The 22,609-nt window shown below is 38.3% G+C and overlaps 1 protein-coding gene across 1 annotated transcript in view; it reads left to right on the top strand.

The window, feature by feature from the left end:
• SYNE1 (spectrin repeat containing nuclear envelope protein 1) overlaps window positions 1-22,609 on the top strand; it is a 427,753-nt gene that overhangs the window by 236,168 nt on the left and 168,976 nt on the right. The window contains exons 69-82 of the mRNA XM_045544593.1: window positions 828-980; window positions 1,268-1,435; window positions 3,223-3,399; window positions 5,397-5,543; window positions 7,531-7,656; window positions 8,934-9,110; window positions 10,115-10,380; window positions 11,730-13,890; window positions 15,957-16,294; window positions 16,543-16,687; window positions 17,966-18,184; window positions 19,302-19,561; window positions 20,926-21,091; window positions 21,419-21,571. Of these exons, the coding sequence (XP_045400549.1) occupies window positions 828-980; window positions 1,268-1,435; window positions 3,223-3,399; window positions 5,397-5,543; window positions 7,531-7,656; window positions 8,934-9,110; window positions 10,115-10,380; window positions 11,730-13,890; window positions 15,957-16,294; window positions 16,543-16,687; window positions 17,966-18,184; window positions 19,302-19,561; window positions 20,926-21,091; window positions 21,419-21,571 (4,656 nt within the window). The remainder of the gene's footprint in view (window positions 1-827; window positions 981-1,267; window positions 1,436-3,222; window positions 3,400-5,396; window positions 5,544-7,530; window positions 7,657-8,933; window positions 9,111-10,114; window positions 10,381-11,729; window positions 13,891-15,956; window positions 16,295-16,542; window positions 16,688-17,965; window positions 18,185-19,301; window positions 19,562-20,925; window positions 21,092-21,418; window positions 21,572-22,609) is intronic.

Here is a 22,609-nt window from a genome sequence, read left to right as displayed (position 1 = left end):
CTAATTAACAAACTATAACTAATCACCTGAGAAATTAATTTTTGAAAGAATAAATAGAGTGTGGATATAGCTATCCATGATATAGATACAGCTATTTCACCTGCTCAAATTGTTGAAGCAATTATTGAAGCTTATATATGGAATAATTTGATATAGACGATTTAGTGATAGTCTTCAAGAATTACAGTGTGGTGGGTTACCCCAAAGGTTTCCCTGTTGGAAGCTTTAGTGAATGCCTTCTCCAACCAACATGTCTATTTCTAGCCTTGGTTTCTCTGCCAAGCCTGACAGCTTGTCTTTGAAGATGCCACATAAGAATCACAACCTCTTCTTCCCTGCCCCACCCCCACTGAGCTTTTGATGTATTTAAATAGAGCTTTGAGCCTGTCTCAGCAAGGTAGCAACTGGAATTTTTCTCCCTAACTCCACATCTAGCTCAAGTCGGAACTGATTTCATGTCCTCAAAATCAAAAGATAGTAACCTTACTCCTCTTCATTTTATATTGAGTTTTGTTTTTCCTCTGTTGAAAGGAATAAGGTGGAAGCCAGAAATAGGAATTATGTTAAATTTAGCCAAATGTAATTCTTTTGCATCCTTTCTTCTCCACGAGTGAAGGGCTATTTGATGTGTTACGCTTCTTCTGTATTTAAAAACTGTATTAGCTATCATAAGTTATTCTGTCATTAATGTTTTACACTTGTTGATTTATAAGATATGTCCCAGAGCTTTCTTTCAGGTGGAGTCTCATGCATGCCACAGGCACATGTATGTATTCATTTTGTGCACATACATAAGCTGGCTCCTCTTTTCTTCTTTGTAATTCAAGTCACTTCAACAAATGGTGCTGTCCCATGAACCAACAGTAAAGTCAGTGAGAGAGAAAGGTGACGCTCTTCTGGAACTGGTGCAGGATGTTACTTTAAAGGACAAAATAGACAAACTTCAAAGTGATTACCAGGACTTATGCAGTGTAGCAAAGGTAAGGAGAGATCACAGATTCAGTAATTGTTTATTTGCCAAACTATGGGCCCTAAGTCCTTTCTCTCTGTCTGATAATTTTAAAGGCTGGTATGGGTCAGTATTTTTCCTTTTATTCAGATGGGTATTTAAATGGCATAGTGACTCTGTTTTTTTCATTTCTAGTAGTTTTCTGATATAAGTAACTCTGCCTATCGTGTGAGTTGCACTGGGTTTTTCGAAATACAAAACAGTTTTGAGTCAGTTTTTCCCTTGGAAGTCACCTCTAATGGGTACCTGGTTTTACAGGAGCACGTCGTTAGTCTGGAGGCGAAAGTCAAAGACCATGAGGACTACAACAGTGAGCTCCAAGAGGTCGAAAAGTGGCTGCTGCAGATGTCCGGCAGGCTGGTGGCACCTGACCTCCTAGAGACAAGCAGCCTGGAGACAATTACCCAGCAACTGGCCCACCACAAGGTACACCTGCTCTCTAAAGAGCTGACTGTGGGACGGCTTTACCAGCCCTGCCTCTGTGTGTGTGTGTACACCATGTGTGTGTGCACTGTGTGTGTATATGTGTATGTGTACAGCAGCATCTTTGGATTATAATGATTGTACCTAAATGATCAGGTCTGAGACTCAAGCACCTCTGACAATTGAGAACAGTTGAACTGGATATTCAAATGAATAACACACAGTTGAATCCTGGCATTCAACTTCTGAGCACGTCAGATTTTTTTCCAGCTAATAGTTTTTATCCCAGAATTTAGTCCTGATGCAGTCTGTTTGAGAAAAGTGCAGTCAAAGACAGGATACCAGACTAGTAATCAGAAAGTCTGGATTCTAGGCCAGAATCTTCCCCTTCCTAGCAGAGGCAACTTAGCCTGAGTTTTTTTTTTTTTCTCTTCTGTAAAGGGTGGTAACAATACCAGCCCATCTAATTAATAACTGTTGTGATAATCACAAGAGATAATGTTTGTGAAGGCATTTTGTGAACCACAAAGTACAACTTCAATGTGAAGAATTCTTATCTTTATTAATATAAATTTTTAGTAATCATATATGTACTGGATGACAGGTGTCATGTGGTCACAATTTTATGGAGCAATTTTCGTCATGATGTGGTCCGTGTTGATAGCGTGTCTTAACTGGAAAAGACAGTTAACCTCTCTGGGTTTCAGCATCTGTGTCTGTAGGAAAAGATCTTCTTAATATCTAACAAATATAAATAGAAAAGCAACTGCATGATACTAAGAGTATACCAACATGGTAGGTAGTCTCTCCCGTCTATAACCTCACGATGTAGGGTCCTAGTCCAACTCAAAGATGAAATGCTCCTTTCCAGTTGAGTGTATACAATAACTGTCAACCCAGCACCATTAGAAAAAGTAATGGAGCCCGAATTGCTGAGGAACCTCCCGAGTTTCCCTCAGATATGATGATGTTTCAACCCTGGCAGCCCTGTGTTAGAATGTGTCACTTGTCATTAGCATCAAATAGCAGCAAGGAAATTAAAACCTGATTTGAAAAGTTGGTTCCCCCTCCCTGAGTAATCTATGAAACTGCTCGCTAGAGAACACGTGTGGGCACAGGAGTATGAGCTGGAAGCAGGCAGAGCTGTGTCCCAACCCCGGGGCCTCTGCCATGTACTAGTTGTGTGACCCTGACTGTGTTATGTAACCTCTCTGCGCTTCAGTCTCCTCATCCGTAAAACGATGATAACACACTGTTATCAGGGCTTATATGTAATTCCTGGATTATAGCAGGTGCCTAATAAATGGTAAGCATAAACGTTATTTTATAATATTATTAGATATAAATCAGATATTATGTAAATTAAACATTAGATTATTACAGAAATTAGATATTAGGTAAATTACATTGAATAGTAATTAGATTGTTTTAAATAAAAAATTATACCAGACTTATAATTTATAGAGCTGAAAAATGTATGGACATCTTTTTCTCTGGTAATAACACTACGGAGCAGATATCTTTCTGAGACCAGCCATGAACATGCTCTAGTCTTGAAGGTCACTTCATGATTCCCTATGTAACTAATCCCTTAAACTCATTAACTCTTCCCATTAGAGTATCCCTGAAAACATACATGTGCTTTTTTTCCATTTAATATGTAGCCACCGTAAATTGCAGAGCTCTTTCAAAAACTTTATTAGACAATGAAATTATCGATCTGTTTGATGAATAAGTTATTTAAAACTAAAACTAGAATTATGAGAACTCTCTTTGTTTCATTTTTGCAGGCAATGATGGAAGAAATTGCTGGTTTTGAAGACCGTTTGAACAACCTTAAAATTAAAGGTGACACTTTGATCGGCCAGTGTGCAGACCACCTGCAGGTGAAACTTAAACAAAATGTGCAGGGTCATCTGCAGGGGACAAAGGATAGTTACTCAGCAATCTGCAGCACAGCTCAGAGGGTGAGTACCACCAGAACATTCCATGGTGACAATGAATTATGGAGAAAGGCTGTGCAATCCAAAGATTTTTTTACAAAATAAGATTGATGCTTAAATCTTTGGGATGGTTTTTGTGTGTTGCCTGATGACAAATTGGAGGATAGATTTTATAGTCCTATGTGAACACGAAACTAACATGTTTTATGTTCAATTGATGCAACTAAGCAGTGAATTTCAGACATTTAGTTTTACCCAATCTCTTTATTCCATGAATTGATTACAAAAAATTTGCTAAAAGTTGTTTCATTTATATTTGCACACCATTGATACTTCTAATTTGCCTTTTATTCTATAACACCAAAATAAGTTTCATAATTTTGACTGTCATTTTTTAACTGTGTGCAGCCTCAGCTCTAATATAATTCAATATTTTTATGCATTCATATAGACATTGATAAAAGGAATAAGTACCAGTTTTGACTTTTTCTTAAATGGGTGTACGTCCATGAAAACAGAATCCTTAAGGTTATAGAAAGAAGTCTAAGATGGATAAGAATTGCTCTTTTAATAAAAACTTAGTGAAATAAGTAAATTCTATTTTTCTAGAATTTTTTAAATGACACTGCAAAAAGATTTTATAAGTCTTTGAAGGTCTTCCGTGTATTTTTGTCACTGTCCTAGCCAATAAGAACTGGTGATACACCAGTGACGCAGGGGACTGGTCTGTGTTCACCATGAATTAAAAAAAAAAAAAATGCTAGGGGACATTAGTCGACTCCCCAGACTTGAAAAATTAACTTTCAAAAAATTAATAAAAAAGAGGGTTAAAGGAATCTAATAAATAATTGCAAATGATGAGAAAAGGAAAAACAGAAGAGAGAAGAGAGAAAACTAAGGCTGCACCGGAAGCTTTCTGATGAGATCCTTCCTTCACTCTTTACACAGAGAGTTACTGCATGCTGACTTCCTTCATAATGGGATCTTATTTGCATTAGGGATACAACTTAAATTTTTATTAAAAATGGTAAATGTTGGAAAGACCAACACAGTTTTTAAAAATTAAAAAAGTCAATGAAACTCTGTGGACATAGTCAGAACCTCATAATTGAAGTTTACAAAAATGACAAACAGAACAAAACAACTTCCTTTTTTTTAGTTCTGTGTGGAGTAAGAATAAGTAAGGGATAGACCCAATGTCAGATAAAAATGATGAGTTTAACAGATGACAGAGAAAAGCAGAATTACTTTTATTGTCTCGGTAATGAAAAAATTGCCTGATTAAACTCATTTCCTTCTTTCTTTTCTTTTTCTCTTTCTAAATGAAATAATGTGCTCACGAAACATCATAGAAGTATCTCCTCTTGATCTCAAGGAAACACAATAATTTCTCAATATGTCTTTATGGATAAAATGGAAATTGATTGGCTGGCCAGGGATTAATTGGCTAGACATATCAGAAAACATATAAATTATTTTGGATTATTGTGTTGGAACATAACTTCTAAGATGAAATGAGGGCATCAAGCTCTCCCTCCCCTATATTATAATTTATTTCCAATTTACCCCTACCTTTAAAGCATAAATGTTGCTGTTAGAGAAATATTAGTTATCTTTTCTTAAGATGGTGTTTCACTTTTAGTTTTCAGCTGAAACTAAAAGTGCTATATTTATACCATAGGGAGTAAAGCTGCAAAAATCTCTGACTTACAACAATTCACTTCAGTGAATTTATATATTCTAACACATTCCTACAGTTATATTAACCTTGCTCATGTTCTTTTCCCCTAATCCCAATATTACATTGTGATGTGTGGATTGAGAAGTTATCAACTGGGGGATGGCCCTTACATTTTGCAACATCTGGGGGCATATGAAACCACCTTAGATATGTGTGTGGTGGTGGGGAATCGTGGCGGTCAATCCATTTAAGTGGACTTGTTGTGTTTGATAGAATTCCAGTGATCTTCACAGAGGTAGAAAGCAGCTTTCGTAACCTCAGCATGGTTGTTTTGCCTCAGGTGTACAGAAGTTTGGAACACGAACTTCAGAAGCACGTCAGCCGACAAGACACCCTGCAGCAATGCCAGGCCTGGCTTTCTGCAGTCCAGCCAGATTTGGAGTCCAGCCCCCAGCCACCTCTTAGCAGGGCAGAAGCCGTTAAGCAGGTAGCAGACTCTTGAAAGTTTGTGTCATTCTTGTGAGTCATTCAGACAGTCAATGAAAGCTTGTGAAGTTCCTACTATGTGCCACATTGTGCCGGCTCCTGGGAACCTAAAAGTATAAATAAGGTCTGAGCTTGGCTCAAATCAAGTTCATGTTCCAGCCAGGAAAACAGACGTGACTCTAAGGTATAAACCTGGTAGAACAGAAAGAGAATGGGCACTGTAACCAAAACATCAACTCTAATACCTAAGTGGTGGGAGAACCATGGAGAAGTCCCTTAAATTCTCTGTGCCTCAGTTTCCTGCTATGTAAAGTGATAATTATAATCATACTTCTAAAAGTTATGATGAAATTCAAATATCATACCAAAATGAACATGATTTGTAAAGGGAAAAGTAATACTAGCTCTCCCATAGTTTTGGAGCACAAACAAGATGCTTAACAAGTAATTACTGAATGAATGATGAATGAAATGTTAGTTGTTCTCATGTGAAAGGGACCTATTGCATATTAATATGATATCCACAAGCTTATACTTTTGCTGCCAAGACTTAATCAGCATATGTCAGAAATATTTTTAAAACTTTTGTACTAAGTAGCTTTTATATGCAGCATTAACTGTGTGGGAAAATATTTCAGAGGAATTTAGTTGTAAAAGTTATTGTTGCCAGACATGAATTAATAGTATTAAATAAATAATTCAATTTTTACCACAAACTGAGATTAGTATAATACATTTGTTCATTTAGTTCACATAAGGAATGTGTCTAATTATCCCCCAAAGTATACTTTCTAAAGGCTTACAGGATTTACATTATTTAGGCCATTAAATGGTTCACAAAAGTTGTATATATTACACTTTAAAAGAATAGGATTGGGGCAAATGAAACATGGTCCCCCTTGAATCAAGAAAAATAAATTAAAAACTGTCTATATTCTGCTTTTTTGTTAGACTGTGAGCTTACTTCAGTCGTTCCTCATCTTGTGGCTTTTGTTTCCAATGTATTTATTCAGAACAAACCAGAACAAGGCTTAATTTTCCTCCTTTGTTTGCTGACAAAAAAGAAATAAAAGGAGTGGGAGGAGAAAAAAGTATTAATCCCAATGACCTTTTGCTAGTGCAGGAAAACTGTCCACCCTTCTGCAATGTTCTTACCCCATGACATGTGACACATTCAGTTCTTTTCCTCAGAGAGATCTTGAAGATACATGCTCCCTGAAGTACCCCAGTGCTGCTTCCTCAAACTGTATCCCTTAGCACTTTGACTTTTCTACATGGTATTTAGCACAACCAAACATTGCACAGCATATTTGTTTGTTTATATATCATCTGTCTCTCTCATAAGAATGTATGTGCCATGAGAGCAAGGGTTTTGTGGATTGCTTTATGCCTGGTATCTAAAACGGAATCTGCATAGACTCTGAGCATCTGCAAAGAAACACATTTTTCTGTGTTTCTGTGAATAGATTAAAGATGCACCTGGAGAAGCCTTTCCTGGGATTGTGGAAAGGGAAGAACACTGGATGAGCTTTCTTCAGAGAAAAGAAGCCCAGCCATCTGTCATTTCCCTCACTCAAATAAAGCCCACAGACTCACTCTGACCTTTGTCCTATGTCTCTAAGATATGCACAAACATGTAAAGAAGCAGACCAGAGTAGGCTACAAATTCTTTCTCCGAAATGGACAATAAGCTAGCATGCGAGCACAGGATTTAGAAAAATTATAGAAGTTTCTTGGGTTTTCCTCTTTCCCAGACCATACAGATGACTTTAATTACAATGAGCAGCAGATGGTGGACAAATAGATCCCTGTCAGTGTGTTTCAGATTCCTGTGAGTCACTAATACATGTCGCTTTACGACAATGGTGGAAACACTGAGCATAGCAGGATTATTTTTGAAATGTCACTAAACTATTACAAACGACACAAATATTTGCTGTCTAAATAGACAATGCATCTCTTTCACTCTGATAATTGCCTTTTTCCAGGTTAAACACTTCAGAGCTTTGCAAGAGCAAGCAAGGACCTACCTAGATCTTCTTTGCTCCATGTGTGACTTGTCGAATGCTTCAGTGAAAACCACAGCAAAAGACATTCAACAAACAGAGCATACGGTAAAAAAAAAAAAAATAATGATCACATTCAATTTGTCTGTTTTATTATATTCTCTTGCTTAAATGTTATATATGAGGTTGAAGAAGATATCCCTTGACTTACTCTTGATCTAATGCTTCTATGGCCATTATAATAAATAGATATTTGAATTTCAACTAAGTCATAGTAAAGTAACCATTCTCTGACAGTGATGACACTACATTGAGGCTGAATAATTTGGTCCCATTCAACTGCTACCCATTAGCACTTTTTCCTCTTTTCTCCTTAATTACCACTCTCTTTTCCTATTTTCCTATTTTTTTCCACACTTTTTTTGTTCCTTTCTCCTTCCTTAGTAATATTTAACATGAAAGGGGCTCTTGATCCTTGCTTTATGATATCAGGGATGCCAAAGAGCATGTCATCTGTCATGATCCTTCAAATTCATTGGTAGTGGCTGTCTAGTGTGGTGTTGGGAAAGATTCTGAAACTGTATCTGGGCTTAGAGGAAAGTGCTGCAATGAGTTAGCAGTACCTGTACCCACCAGCAGGTGGCAGCACAGGGGCCGTGTGCTCACCACCACTGCTGCAGCAGCCTTAAACTCTTTACTGAAAGACATTTGGGTTTAAAGAGAAAATAAGACTTGGTTTTGGTATTCAGTTTATTGAATATTCACATAAATAAAATGATCCAAATAAAGATGTCTTAAAATAATAAGGTTATTCTCTTTTATATTAAAATTTCAAAACAAACCTATCTTTAAACCCTTGCAAAAGATAATACGATCCATATTTTTAACAGAAATGATTTATTGAAACAAATTATACAGCTTCAAAAGCCAGCAAGCAGATCTAAAGATATCTCCAAAACATTAATAACTCTGCATTTTAAAAGATGGATAAATAAATGTACAGTAGAGAAAAATATAAGTTTTTTAGAGTTAACCCCAATTCCAAATTCATGAGGCAGTCCCACAGATGCAGTGTGAAAACCGTGAGGGCAACTTTTGACCTAATGGATTGTTAACACTTATTAGGGCTTCACAGTACTGGTTAAAATCATGCAGTATAACTCTTAGACTTTTAAAGTCTTTAGAAACACTAAATATAAAAGGAAATCCACATTTCTTGAAGCAAATAAAGAAGTGCTTTGGATTTACCACTGTGTGTGTCTGTGTGTGCGCTTGCTAATGTGTCAGTCTGAGCAAGCAGAGCAGCTGAAGGGTTGCATCTCTAAGTCTCTGACCATAAATGTTTCCATCTATGGCCGCTAACGTCTATCCTGTGCTTTCTCAAGGTTGAGCAAAGGCTTGCCCAGGCGCAGAACTTAACTCAAGGCTGGGAGGAGATCAAGCACCTGAAGGCTGAGCTGTGGATTTACCTGCAGGATGCCGACCAGCAACTCCAGAACATGAAGAGGAGGCACTCTGAACTGGAACTGAACATTGCTCAGAACATGGCTGCCCAGGTCAAGGTGGGAATCAGTTTGTCTCCAGGGGAGATAAAAGAGCCAAATATTAAAAGAGTTGAAATGTATTCGGTGTGTTCTCTCATATGCCTGAATGTCTGTCGATCCTTAGACATTAATATAGCTACTTAAGGAATAAGAAAATCTGAACAACCTTCATTGGTGCCAGGGCAAGACAGATTATAAAGTAAACATGAAACTATATTCTTGAAACTTCAATGGCTACTTGCATCAGAGGACATTCGCTCTATGCTTTGTTCCTGAACCAAGCAGCCGCGGTTTAGTCTACAGAATAAAAAGACTGCAACTAAGCAAACACAAAACCTTATTATTTTTAGACTTTTATTTCCATATTACCACAGCTGTAAGATTATAAGCCTATCAATCAAATATATATTTAATGAATATTTAATTAATTTAAATGTAATTTATATTATGTATTTATAGATAATTTAAAATATAATAGAAAATTATAATGCATATGTTAACTTGATTGTAATTGGGTCAAATTTTTAACAAAGTTTAAGATTTATTTTTTCTCTGTGATAATGAGTCAATAATGATGTGTTTTCTACTAGAGTATTGTTTGCAAATTCAGAAAAAAAGACTAGGCAGGGACAACATAAATTAGATTTTTTTTCTCAGAAGCATAAACTCTAAAAATGTTTAGAAAACTAAGGCCACACTTCAAGATAAGATAATGACTTTTTTCTTTAGTGATTATAATGTTGTTTCACATTTATCGGTTTTTCTTTATACTCCTCAAAATAACACAATAAAGGAAAATACCATAGCGGCTCTGATTCTTATACACTTGGGAATTGATGTTCATAAAGAGGTGTGGTGACCTTTAGATTCTCTCTTCGTTCCTCATGACCTATTATATAGTCTTCAATTTTTTCATATCAAGGAATTTAAAGTGTTTAGAGGTATTATGTCTGTGTTTCATTCTATATTTCTTTGAGGGGTTCATCACACATTACCTGATTCTTCTTGTTGTTATGCTTTAGGACTTTGTCAAGAAACTACAGAGCAAACAGGCATCGGTGAACGCTATCATAGGAAAGGTGAATGAGTTGACTAAGAATCAGGAGTCTCCTGAACACAAGGAAATAAGTCATTTAAACGATCAGTGGCTAGATCTGTGCCTTCAGTCTGACAACCTGTGCTTGCAAAGGGAAGAGGACCTTCAGAGAACAAGAGATTACCACGACTGTATGAATGTTGTTGAAGCGTTCTTAGAAAAATTTACTACAGAATGGGATAACTTGGCCAGGTAACAGAAATTCTCTAGTGGATCACCAAGCACTACAATTGAACCCCTCTTAGATTTCTTCTTGAAAATAAGGATACACACACGCACACACAGGGTCATCATATGAAAACCTTCCCACACTTTTGATCACTATAATTGTAAAAATCTGTACTTCCTCTTCTCAGGTTTATTAGCTTGCAGCAGTGAAAACTGAAAACGTTATTCTAGATTAGTTAAATCTCACGGTGGGGATTTTTGTTTGGGTATACTGTCTTCGGATTTGTTTGCTTTTCCTTGATGCTCAACATTTTGCTGGTGTTTGGAATAAACACAGTCAATATGAGCAAAAACTCATATTTCTGGCTTGTAATAGGCCCACAGTCACTTCAGACTTAATGTGTCCAAAACAGAATTCATCATTCTGCCTCCCAACTCTCCTTCTCATACTTCAGAACTGATTGTTTGGTAAATGAAAGAGACTATAAGATTCCATTTTCTCAAGCGTGGTTTGTAGGCAAAGGGATGAGTATTCTTTGCATTTCACACTTATTTCTAAAGCTTTCTAATGATAAACAAAAAAATATCAAAGTATGTAACTGAGTAGCTGTTAGAGCCATTGATTATACCTTGACGATTGTACTATCTAACACTATATTGTTTATTGGATCCTTCCTAAAGAAAGCACATAAAGCACAAATCACTTATTAATTTCTTTCAGCATCATTTTCAAAGATGCAGTAGATTAGTGCTTCTCAGTGATTAATGTCACTCAGATCATCCAGGGATCTTGAAACTGCACATTCTGTTCAGTTAAGAGCCAGAAGGGCCTGGCAGAGTGGCTCATGCCTGTAATCCTAGCACTCCGGGAGGCCCAGGGGGGAGGATTGCTTGAGTTCAGGTGTTCGAGACCAACCTGAGCAAGAGTGGGACCCTGTGTCTCTCTTTCTCTCTCTCTCTCTCTCTCTGTGTATGTATGTGCGTGTATATATATATATATATATATATATATATATATATATATATATAGAGAGAGAGAGAGAGAGAGAGAGAGAGAGAGAGAGAGCGCGCAAGCCAGAGGAAGCTAAAGCATAGTCAGATGTGATTGGAGGGCAGTATTAGCCAGAGAAAGGCAAGTAGAGAGGAACATAGGCAACTTGGTTTGATGCAACTTCTGATACAGATTTCTGATGGGAACTGTATTCCATAATAGTTACAGCACCTGTCTTATTAAACCATGAATTGAACTACTCTCAACTAAGCTAAGAACATCCACTTAAAGAAATGGTGAAGTGTGATTTAACATGGTATGAACAAACATCAATATTGACTGTAAAGCTAATTTGCTCCTACATCTTTCCATATATTTTCAGATCTGATGCAGAGAGTACAGCTGTCCACCTGGAAGCTTTGAAAAAGTTAGCACTGGCATTGCAGGAGAGAAAGTATGCTATTGAGGATCTGAAAGAGAAAAAGCAGAAAATGATAGAGCATCTGAATTTAGATGACAAGGAGTTGGTCAAAGAACAGACAAGTCACTCTGAGCGACGCTGGTTTCAGCTTGAGGACCTTGTTGAAAGGAAAATCCAAGTGTCGGTCACCAACTTGGAGGAGTTAAATGTGGTGCAGTCCAGATTTCAGGAGCTGATGGAATGGGCGGAAGAGCAGCAACCCAACATCGCGGAGGCCCTTAAGCAGAGCCCCCCTCCTGATATGGCTCAGAACCTTCTCATGGACCACCTGGCCATTTGCAGTGAACTGGAGGCCAAGCAGATGCTCCTGAAATCGCTCATGAAGGACGCTGACAGGGTGATGGCTGATCTCGGCCTAAATGAGCGCCAGGTCATCCAGAAGGCACTCTCCGATGCACAAAGGCACGTGACCTGTCTCAGTGACTTAGTGGGCCAGCGAAGGAAGTACTTAAACAAGGCTTTGTCCGAGAAAACCCAGTTTCTCATGGCAGTGTTCCAGGCCACCAGCCAAATTCAGCAACACGAGCGAAAGATAATGTTCCGTGAACATATCTGCCTGTTACCAGATGACGTGAGCAAACAAGTTAAAACGTGTAAGAGTGCACAAGCCAGCCTCAAGACCTACCAAAATGAGGTCACTGGACTTTGGGCCCAAGGTCGTGAATTAATGAAGGGAATCACGGAGCAGGAGAAGAGTGAAGTGCTCGGTAAGCTTCAGGAATTGCAGAGTGTCTATGACACCGTTTTACAAAAGTGTGGTCATCGGTTACAAGAACTAGAGAAAAATTTAGTTTCTCGGAAGCATTTTAAGGAAGATTTTGATAAAGCTTGTCATTGGCTAAAACAAGCAGATATTGTTACATTTCCTGAAATCAACCTAATGAACGAGAGTACTGACCTTCATGCACAACTGGCCAAATACCAACACATTCTTGAACAATCTCCAGAATATGAAAATCTTCTACTTACGTTACAAAGAACTGGACAGGCCATATTACCTTCGCTGAATGAAGTCGATCATTCCTACCTCAGTGAAAAGCTAAATGCTTTGCCTCAGCAATTTAATGTCATTGTTGCCTTGGCTAAAGATAAGTTCTATAAAGTCCAAGAAGCAATTCTTGCACGGAAAGAATATGCTTCCTTGATTGAGTTGACAGCCCAGTCTCTGAGTGAACTCGAAGCCCAGTTCTCGAGGATGAGCAAAGTCCCCACCGATCTGATCGTGGAGGAGGCTCTGTCTCTTCAGGATGGTTGCAGAGCTCTGCTGGGCGAGGTGGTGAGCCTCGGGGAAGCAGTGGATGAACTGAACCAGAAAAAAGAAAGTTTTCGCAGCACAGGTCAGCCCTGGCAACCAGACAAGATGCTGCAACTTGTCACCTTGTATCACAGGCTGAAGCGACAAATAGAACAAAGGGTTAGCTTGTTAGAAGACACCACAAGTGCTTACCAAGAGCATGAAAAGATGTGCCAGCAGCTAGAGAGACAGCTAGAGTCTGTAAAAGCAGAGCAGTCCAAAGTGAATGAGGAAACTCTACCTGCAGAGGAGAAGCTCAAAATGTATCACTCCCTGGCAGGAAGTCTCCAGGACTCGGGAATTCTACTAAAACGAGTGACCGTGCATCTTGAAGATGTCGCTCCACACCTGGATCCCTCGGCATATGAGAAAGCCAAGCATCAGATCCAGTCCTGGCAAGAGGAGTTAAAACTGCTGACTTCTGCCATTGGCGAGACGGTGGCGGAGTGTGAGAGCCGAATGGTGCAGAGCAGAGACTTCCAGACTGAGATGAGCCGCTCCCTGGACTGGCTGAGGAGAGTGAAGGCGGAACTCGGTGGGCCAGTGTGCCTGGACCTCAACCTACAGGACATCCAGGAGGAAATCAGAAAGATCCAGATTCATCAGGAAGAGGTCCAGTCCAGCTTGAGAATCATGGGTGCCCTGAGTAATAAGGAGAAGGAGAAATTCACGAAAGCCAAGGAACTGATCTCTGCTGATTTAGAACACACCCTCGCTGAACTCTCAGAGCTCGATGAAGACATTCAGGAAGCTTTACGCACCAGACAGGTTAGTGTGACAGGACTTGGCTTTTCTTGTTTTCATTCTGCTCATCTGTAAGCAGGTACGAGAAATTTGGTTGGTTGGTTGGTTGGTTAGAATTGCTTCTTTAAATATTTCTTTTTTGATACCACATAGGATCACCTTCAACAGTGACATAAAAGGATGCTTTAATTACTTATGCACATGGTATTCGTTTTATGTGTTTTCCATGTTGACTCCACTTTTCTTCTAATAGTGCAATACCTCAGTGATCTCTCACCTGTAGGAGAGATAATAAATGATATTAATAATATAATTAATATTATATGTTAGTATAATAATAATAACATTGATTAACAATGAATAGTTAATGATGCCCTTTTTAAACAATGTGAAACCCGGCCTTTCTGAGATAAGTACTGAGTGAAGAGTCTCCAAATGGAGAAAGGTAGGTTGGAAACATTGCAGCTCTGGACCTGACAGTAAGCCTCTTTGTTTGTGGGGTCTCCCATTAGTTGCCTCTTCTCTTCACTCCTTCTTCTCAGGGAGAGGCACCTCCCTTCCCTGTAGCACAGCAGAGGCAAGACTGGAATATTCATGACGACTTGACTTGAGGATAACAAAAAGAAATGGGAGTGTGTACAGTTTCCCAGATTGGCCTCCTAATTGCGCCTCGCTCTGTAGCTTGCAAGTGCTGTGCAGTCAGCAATAAGAAGAGATAAGCAGTGTGCAGGGGATTACCTCCTCTAATTCCTTCGCCGCTTTTCTCTATGTCTTCAGTCCCTCTGAATCCAGGAGATTTCAACCAACCATTTAGGTAAAAGACAGCTTTCCTCTGGATAATACAATAGCTAAAGCCTTGGAGGAAGGTATGTCCGCATTTTAATAGCAGCTATTCGATCTTAGGCAAATCACTTACATCCTTTAAATCTGTGTTTTCTCTTTGTGGAAGAGGGATATTAATGCCTCCCTCATTATTAGGTTTATGTGTTTAGCATAGGGCCTGATGTGAGGTAGGCCCCATGAATGTTAGCTGTGTTAACTTTATTTTCTGCATAGATTAAAGTTAATATTTTAGTAAAAATTTTATCTCACTATATGAGTAAAATCTTAATAAACTTCATCATATATAACTCTGACTTCTTAAACTAAAGTCCATTTAGTACACTTTGACCTTTTAATATTGGTTCAAGGTCTTTGTTAAAAAAATTAAACTATTTTCCTATAGCTATTAATATAAATAGAGATAGTGTGTATAACCTAGAGTGTAGAATAAGAACAGAAGTTACCTGGAATTTTTAATCTTGAAAAACATCTGCCAGGTAGACTTGCTTCTTTTGATGTGGTGACTTTTGAACCAAAATCTTAATCTATTGAGATGTCTCTACTTCTGCCATCTTGTCTTATCAGTTGTCTTGGCCCAAATAACTGAAGATCGTGGGTCTGGGGCATTTCTGGTCTCCTCCAGTGATTCTTCGCTCTGCCATCCCATGGTCTCCTTACTCAGTGCTGATGTCACCTCTACTTTCTCTGACACTTCTCTACCTCTCTGCTTGCACTGTCTTGGATGGTTACAGTGTTTCTTTTCCTTCTGGGTTGGAAGGGGCCAGCCTCGCGGACTTAAACTTTTCTACTTTAGTTTCTATTCAAGACTCAGGGGCTACTGTTTTCTTTCCAGAAATGGCTATTTGGTCTGGTAAATGCCAGTTTGGAAGTCTGGTGTTATACTTCTAACCAGCTGAGGCATTACTGCACCTTGGCAAATGTTCAGTCTGCCACGTATCACTAAGCACCGCATTCTTTATTTAGAGAGGGAGGGACGTTTCAGAATTACTCAAGATATCAACATAAATTTCTATTCCATTTCTGTCCTTATTTATTTAACTGCAATCATAAAATTATAACAGGAATATCAGGATTATCCTTTTTACAAAAGAGAATAATGAGCTGTAACACAAAATAATTATACCAGTTTATCCATTCACTTATACATCTGTGAGACTGAGGACTGGAAAAGAAACAGAAAAACAAAAGTATTTTCTGTAAACACATTGCCCTGAGAGTTGATTATGCTTGCAATTACTATTTTTCAGGCCACCTTGATTGAAATATACAGTCAGTGTCAAAGGTATTATCAAGTATTTCAAGCAGCTAATGACTGGCTTGAGGATGCCCAGGAAATGTTACAGCTGGCAGGCAATGGCTTAGATGTGGAGAGCACAGAGGAAAATCTCAAAAGCCACATGGAATTTTTCACTACAGAGGATCAGTTCCACAGTAACCTGCAGGAGCTCCAAGGCTTGGTAGCCAGCCTGGACCCACTCATCAAGCCAGCCGGCAAAGAAGACCTGGCACAAAAGACCCTGTCCCTGGGAGACCGGAGCCAGAGAATCATCCAGGACTCACGCGCCCAGTTAGATCTCTTGCAGAGGTGTTTAAAGTTGTTTTGTACTTTATATTTCGGTGAAATGAATTTCTATGTAGAAAATAGTGATATACATTAGCATGTAAATTCATTCTTCTCTATATGTATCGTCATCTTCTATTGATGTATTAAGTCAATACATCTCAAGATGTGTCTAGATTAATACATCTCTAGATATATTGTCTAGTATATCATTAGACATATTGACACCAGAGCTTCATGTTGCTTATTGGTTTCTGTTGGACTCTTTCAAGATGTACAGCTCAATGGCAGGATTACCAGAAAGCAAGGGAAGAGATTATTGAATTGATGAATGATGCAGAAAAGAGACTGTCTGAGTTTTCTTTGTTGAAGACTTCTTCTAGTCATGAAGCAGAAGAAAAATTGTCAGAACACAAGGTCAGTTGCATTTTTTTAATATCTTTTAATTGTCATTGTAATGAATCTTTGCAATGTGATGGTTCCAGAAATAAATCAATAAATCTTAATTTCCACCTGAGTTCTCTAAATGTGATAAGGATACATTTAACCACATTTTATAGAAGTTTTAAGTTAGTTTAAATGCTATCACCCTTTTAGGTTTCTCACTGGCAATGCATAGCTAAAGCTTAAAAAAGACATTCAGGCCAGGCATGGTGGCTCACGCCTGTAATCTTAGCACTCTAGGAGGCCGAGGCAGGAGGATCCCTTGAGGTCAGGAGTTTGACACCAGCCTGAGCAAGAGCAAGACCCCCTCTCTATAAAAAATAGAAAAAATTAGCCAGGTGTGGTAGTGCACACCTGTAGTCCCAGCTACTTGGGAGGCTGAGGGAGGAGGATCACTTAAGCCCAGGAGTTTGAGGTTGTAGTGGGCTATGATGACACCACTGCACTTTACCTGGGGTGACAGAGACTTTGTATCAAAAAAAAAAAAGACATTCAGAGCAATTTGCTTCTGATAAGGTGTGGCACATAGTAAATGTCAGTAAATACTTTCTATTGATAACTGATTAATTCAGATAAAACTCAATAACTGAGTCTCTCTCATATATCATAGCAATATAAGGAAGAATGTCACATACCGAAATGTCAAATATGGTTCGCTTATATTTCTGTTTTTTAAAAATGGGACATCAAGTAGCAAATAAACTTTTGTTTTTAATAAATAAATAATTTAATAAATAATATTCACCTTACCTCTTTAAAAAATCTAAGCCTAACTCTGTTAAAAAGTAAATGTTGGCTGGGCGCAGTGGCTTACACCTGTCATCCTAGCACTCTGGGAGGCAGAGGTGGGAGGATTGTTTGAGGTGAGGAGCTCAAGACCAGCTTGGGCAAGAGTGAGACCTGTCTCTACAAAAAATAGAAAAATTAGCCTGATGTGGTGGCACATGTCTGTGGTCCCACATACTCAGGAGGCTGAGACAGGAGGATTGCTTGAGCCCAGGAGTTTGAGGTTGCAGTGAGCTGTGACAACACCACTGCACTCTAGCCAGGGTGACAGAGCAAGACTCTGTCTCAAAAAAAAAAAAAAAAAAAAGTAAATGTTACAGTGCAAGTTACTAGAGGAGAATAAACTTATGTGGAAATATTTTTTTTTTGCAAGTAATTTTGGACTTTACCTAAATCCACAGAACTTAAAAAAAAATCAGTCTCTCCTCTCTCACCTTTCTTCCTCCCCCCACCCCTTCACCCCAGGCTTTAGTGTCAGTAGTTAACTCTTTCCATGAGAAAATTGTGGCCCTAGAGGAAAAAGCTTCACAACTGGAGAAAACTGGAAATGACGCAAGCAAAGCGACCTTAAGCAGGTCGATGACGACTGTCTGGCAGCGCTGGACACGTCTCCATGCTGTGGCCCAGGACCAGCAGAAGATACTGGAAGATGCAGTGGATGAGTGGAAGGGCTTTAACAATAAGGTAATTTCCATTATTGCTGGGCTCAAGTTATGTTTTTCCTCATTGGATATAATGTATTTTGAAAAACAGGATTTTACTCCTTTTTGAAATCAGCCTTTTGAGTGTAAAAAGGCTTTTTAAAATCTCTATTTCAACTCTGGGAGGCTGAGGCAGGAGGATCACTTGAGGTCGGGTGTTTGAGATCAGCCTGAACAAGAAAGAGTGAGACCCCCTCTCTACTAAAAATAGAAAAAAATAGCCAGATGTGGTGGCATGAGCCTGTAGTCCAAGCTACTCCAGAGGCTGAAGTAGGAGGATCACTTGAGCCCAGGAGTTGAGGTTGAGCTAGGCTGATACCACTGTACTCTAGTCTGGGCAACACCTCAAGACTCTGTCATCTAAAAAAAAAAAAAAATCTTTATTTCTATGAAAAGTACATTATGAAACAAAATACAACACACAATGGGTAATTTAGTCCCAAGTCAGGGTCAAATTATTTTAATTAGAAAGCCAAGCAATTACATTTTGAAAAAAGGACAAGCCCATTTTGCTCCATTTGTTTTCTCACCTAGTCTTGAAAACGTACAAAATATTTTTCCTTTGCCATGCAAATGAGTAGAAACTTAACTAATTTCCCAAATCTTATATTTAGTTTCTTCCATCTTTTAAGAATCCAATATTTTAAGCCACATCTTCCTTTATGACTCAAAGGCACACATTTATGTTAACTTAAATATTAAAAAATTTTTTTCATTTGTTTAGTTTAAAAAAAAATCTTTTCTTTTAGCTCTGACTCAGGCAGGGAAAAGGCAATATATGTAACCTAAACATTTGTACCCCCATTATATTCTGAAATAAAAATAAAAAGTTTAAAAAATTCAAAAAATCTTTTTTCGTATGTTATACATAGTCTTTGATTGCCCTGATATTATTTTGAGATTAAAGCTTTAAACCCAGAGTTATAGAGGTGGTCTTCCCTTTCACGTTAAGGAAATTGCTCATGTTTAATTTCCTGAAATTTAGCATTTATAACATCATCTTTAACATGTTTCGATGCACTAGTGTCATTGGAATTGCCCCCCCTTTTTTTTTCAGTTTTTTTATTGTTTGACTTCATGGTATGTACATTTGTCACCAGGTTAAAAAAGCCACTGAAACGATTGATCAGCTCCAAGATAAACTACCTGAGAGTTCAGTGGAGAAAGCTTCAAAAGCAGAGCTCTTAGGTCTTCTTGAATATCATGACACGTTCCTTCTGGAGCTGGAACAGCTACAGTCGACGTTGGGCATGCTACGGCAACAAGCGCTGAGCATGCTACAGGATGGGGCCATCCCTTCCCCTGGAGAGGAGCCACCGTTCATGCAGGAAATCACAGCAATGCAGGATCGGTGCCTCAAGTAATTATACACCTGCTTTCATTCTCCATTACTAACCTGGCCTTGAACCAAAAGGACAAGTGTGGTACTTGGGTATGGGGGTGCTCTATCATGCCACTCTAAAAATGTGGGGATCTGTTCCCATTATCCGTGCTTTTCAGTTTTCTTAACTCTTCGATCATTTACCTGAAAAATATGTTAATATATCTGGTAGAACTTAGACATACAGTGATGAACCAAATAGACTCATTATCTACCTTCATGCAGTTTACAGTCAAGCAGCAGAGATAGGGCAGCTAAAGAGGCATTTCAGTCAAGTGTGAACAGGGAGCTAAGGGAATCCTAAGTAGAGACAACTGATGGAGGAGAGGAGTCAAAGAAGGCATCCCTTCAAAAGAGGGATTTGAGCAGAAGATGGAGCAGGCTGGAGTGAGGCATTGTGTGGGAGGAGAGTGTTGCAAACAAGGGAAAGACATGTGAGGAAGCTTAGGAGTAAGCAGGTCATGGTCCAGGAGCTCCTTGGGTGGTAGGGGAGAGGAAGGGTGATGCAGGAGAAATGAAACTTGAGAGGGAAACGACTGAGAGGTGTTTAGAACTTGGGTTTGATAAAGCTGGGTAAGTCATTGGCTATAATGGATGACAGGGACATAGGAGCAAAGGTGGCACCAGAGTCCAGGTAAATAATAGCCATTGAATGGCAATGAATTTAGTAGAAAAAGAAAGTTAATTTTAATAATATGTAGCCAGCCTGTCACTTCCTGGGCCAGAGGAAAAAAGTCATTAGATAATTTAATTCATATATTAACTAACATTAGTTCATACATGTGCCAAATTTATATCTTTCAGTTATATATGATGTCAGGATAATCTGATACCACTTATTTAAACTTTTTAACCAAAGTTACATTAATTCAAAGGCTTGAAATTTGGATATTATTAACATTACTAATTTGTGAAATTTCTGAAGCTTGATTCTTTCTTTAAAAGGCTGTTTTCTAATAGCACAAATATTCCAATTACACATTACTTTTAAATGCTGGTGATTCTACACCATTTGAGTAGATTTCCAAAGATAAAGTAAATAAATACTCAAACAATCTCTGAGCTACTTTAGATAAGAAAATTAATTGCAATTTAGTGGCATGGGAGAAAGTCAACTCTTGATTTTTCAGGGATAAATTATTCATTTCATATGACATATATTCTTCTGTTATGCTTGAACTGATGTTTTACTGAAAATTATTTGACGGTTTTGGGGAGGTGACTTTACTTGCAAAAAAATGCTAGGTTTCCCTTTCTGTATATGTGTTGGATAAAATGATGTGTGTTAGGGGATTCCTTTCATTTCAAATCAGCTTCTTTTTTTCCCTTTAATGTTTCTGAAGCATGCAGGAGAAAGTGAAAAATAACAGAAAGTTGGTAAAGGAAGAACTGAAGGACCGAGAAATAGTAGAAACTCAAGTCAATTCTGTGAAATGTTGGGTTCAGGAAACGAAGGAATATTTAGGGAACCCCACAATAGAAATAGATGCTCAACTTGAAGAACTTCGGGTAAAAAAATCTCCTCATTCTCTATACTCATTATTTAAAAAAAATTTCTGTTATTTTAATTAGACACACTTGTTTACATTTAATGAATATTGAATTAAAACATTTCAGAAATGTGTTATATAAAAGACATTTAGTATTACTTCATGAGGTTTTCTTTTGTTTGTATAAAGTAGACATGTTTCATATTCAGATACTAAAGTTTGGTTTTCTTTTAATATGTTTCTCTAATTCCACACTTAATCATATACTGATGAACAATATACAGCCTTTTTCCTATACCTGTAAAAATTGGCTCCCAGAAATTTTTTATTTTGATCTTTTCTTCAGATTCTCCTAACAGAAGCCACAAGTCACCGACAGAACATTGAGAAAATGGCTGAAGAACAGAAGAATAAGTACTTGGGTCTTTATACGATATTGCCTTCTGAACTCTCCCTTCAGTTAGCTGAAGTGGCATTGGACCTAAAGATCCGTGATCAGGTAAACCCATGATTAAGACAGAGTATCTTTCTATTCTTTTGCAGGGTTAATCCTTTTGTATGAGAATGTTTGACTTGCACAACCATGTCTTCTTGGAAACAGTTAAAAAATAGATCACTATAAAACAGTAACATTGAACTAGAGGTCTTATTTGTGGGCAAGAAATACATGAGATGATCATAGGTATGAACAGTAATGCCATATAATTAAAAATAATCTGTCTGCTTCCCCTCACCTTTACAAAATGACTTCAAGAAATGCAGGGCGTTCGCTACGCTCCCTGCAAAGAGGTTTTTTTCTCTTTCTTCGGCTCAGGTCTCTAAGTTGACCACGCCAGTTTGCAGGGAGTTGGCTACGCTCCCCGCAAAGAGGTTTTTTCTTCCGATCAGGTCTCTCAGGCAGGGGTCATCGCAAAGGATGAAAAAATAGTAGGAAACAGAAATAATAATAATACACAGAGCCAACGATATAGTTTATAAAGATTTATGAAAATAGATAAAAGGAGGGTATCCAGATGGGGATATTTCCTCCCGCCAGAAATATCTCCAAAACTGAAAATCCACACAGGTATTATATAGGGTAGATATTTACATACTAACAGGCAGTTTTCTTTAGGGTCAAAGTCTTCTAAAAGGCTACTACAGATCCTTTAACTAACTCTAACTAGGGGAACAATGAGTTGTAAAATCTTCATGGGGCAAACTTCTAAGTTCTCTGATAAGGCTATTACTTTAGCAAAAAACAGAGACATCTTGGCTCTGGTGATTGTGTTCTTGGAGACAGAGATGATTTCAGAAGTCAACATGAGCTGCGCTTTGTGTTAATTACTTTAACCGCATGGCTCCTTCTGGGCCCGGCTTGGGCATTAGCATATCTCTCTGATCAGCTCTCATCTCTGGGGGTCCTAGTCAGCTCCAGCAACCCATGGCTCTAGGAAGAGGCCTGGCTTGTCTTTCAAAACAGGTGAGAACCATAGGCCCAGTTTACAGCTGATTCTTTGAAGTGCAGCTATTACTGACCAAGGAGACGCCCTCCTGA

This window comes from Lemur catta, chromosome 2 (genome assembly GCF_020740605.2).
Source record: "Lemur catta isolate mLemCat1 chromosome 2, mLemCat1.pri, whole genome shotgun sequence".
Classification (NCBI taxonomy): domain Eukaryota; kingdom Metazoa; phylum Chordata; class Mammalia; order Primates; family Lemuridae; genus Lemur; species Lemur catta.
The sequence above is the reverse complement of the archived record's forward strand: the minus strand, read 5'-3'. Positions and strand labels throughout refer to the sequence as shown.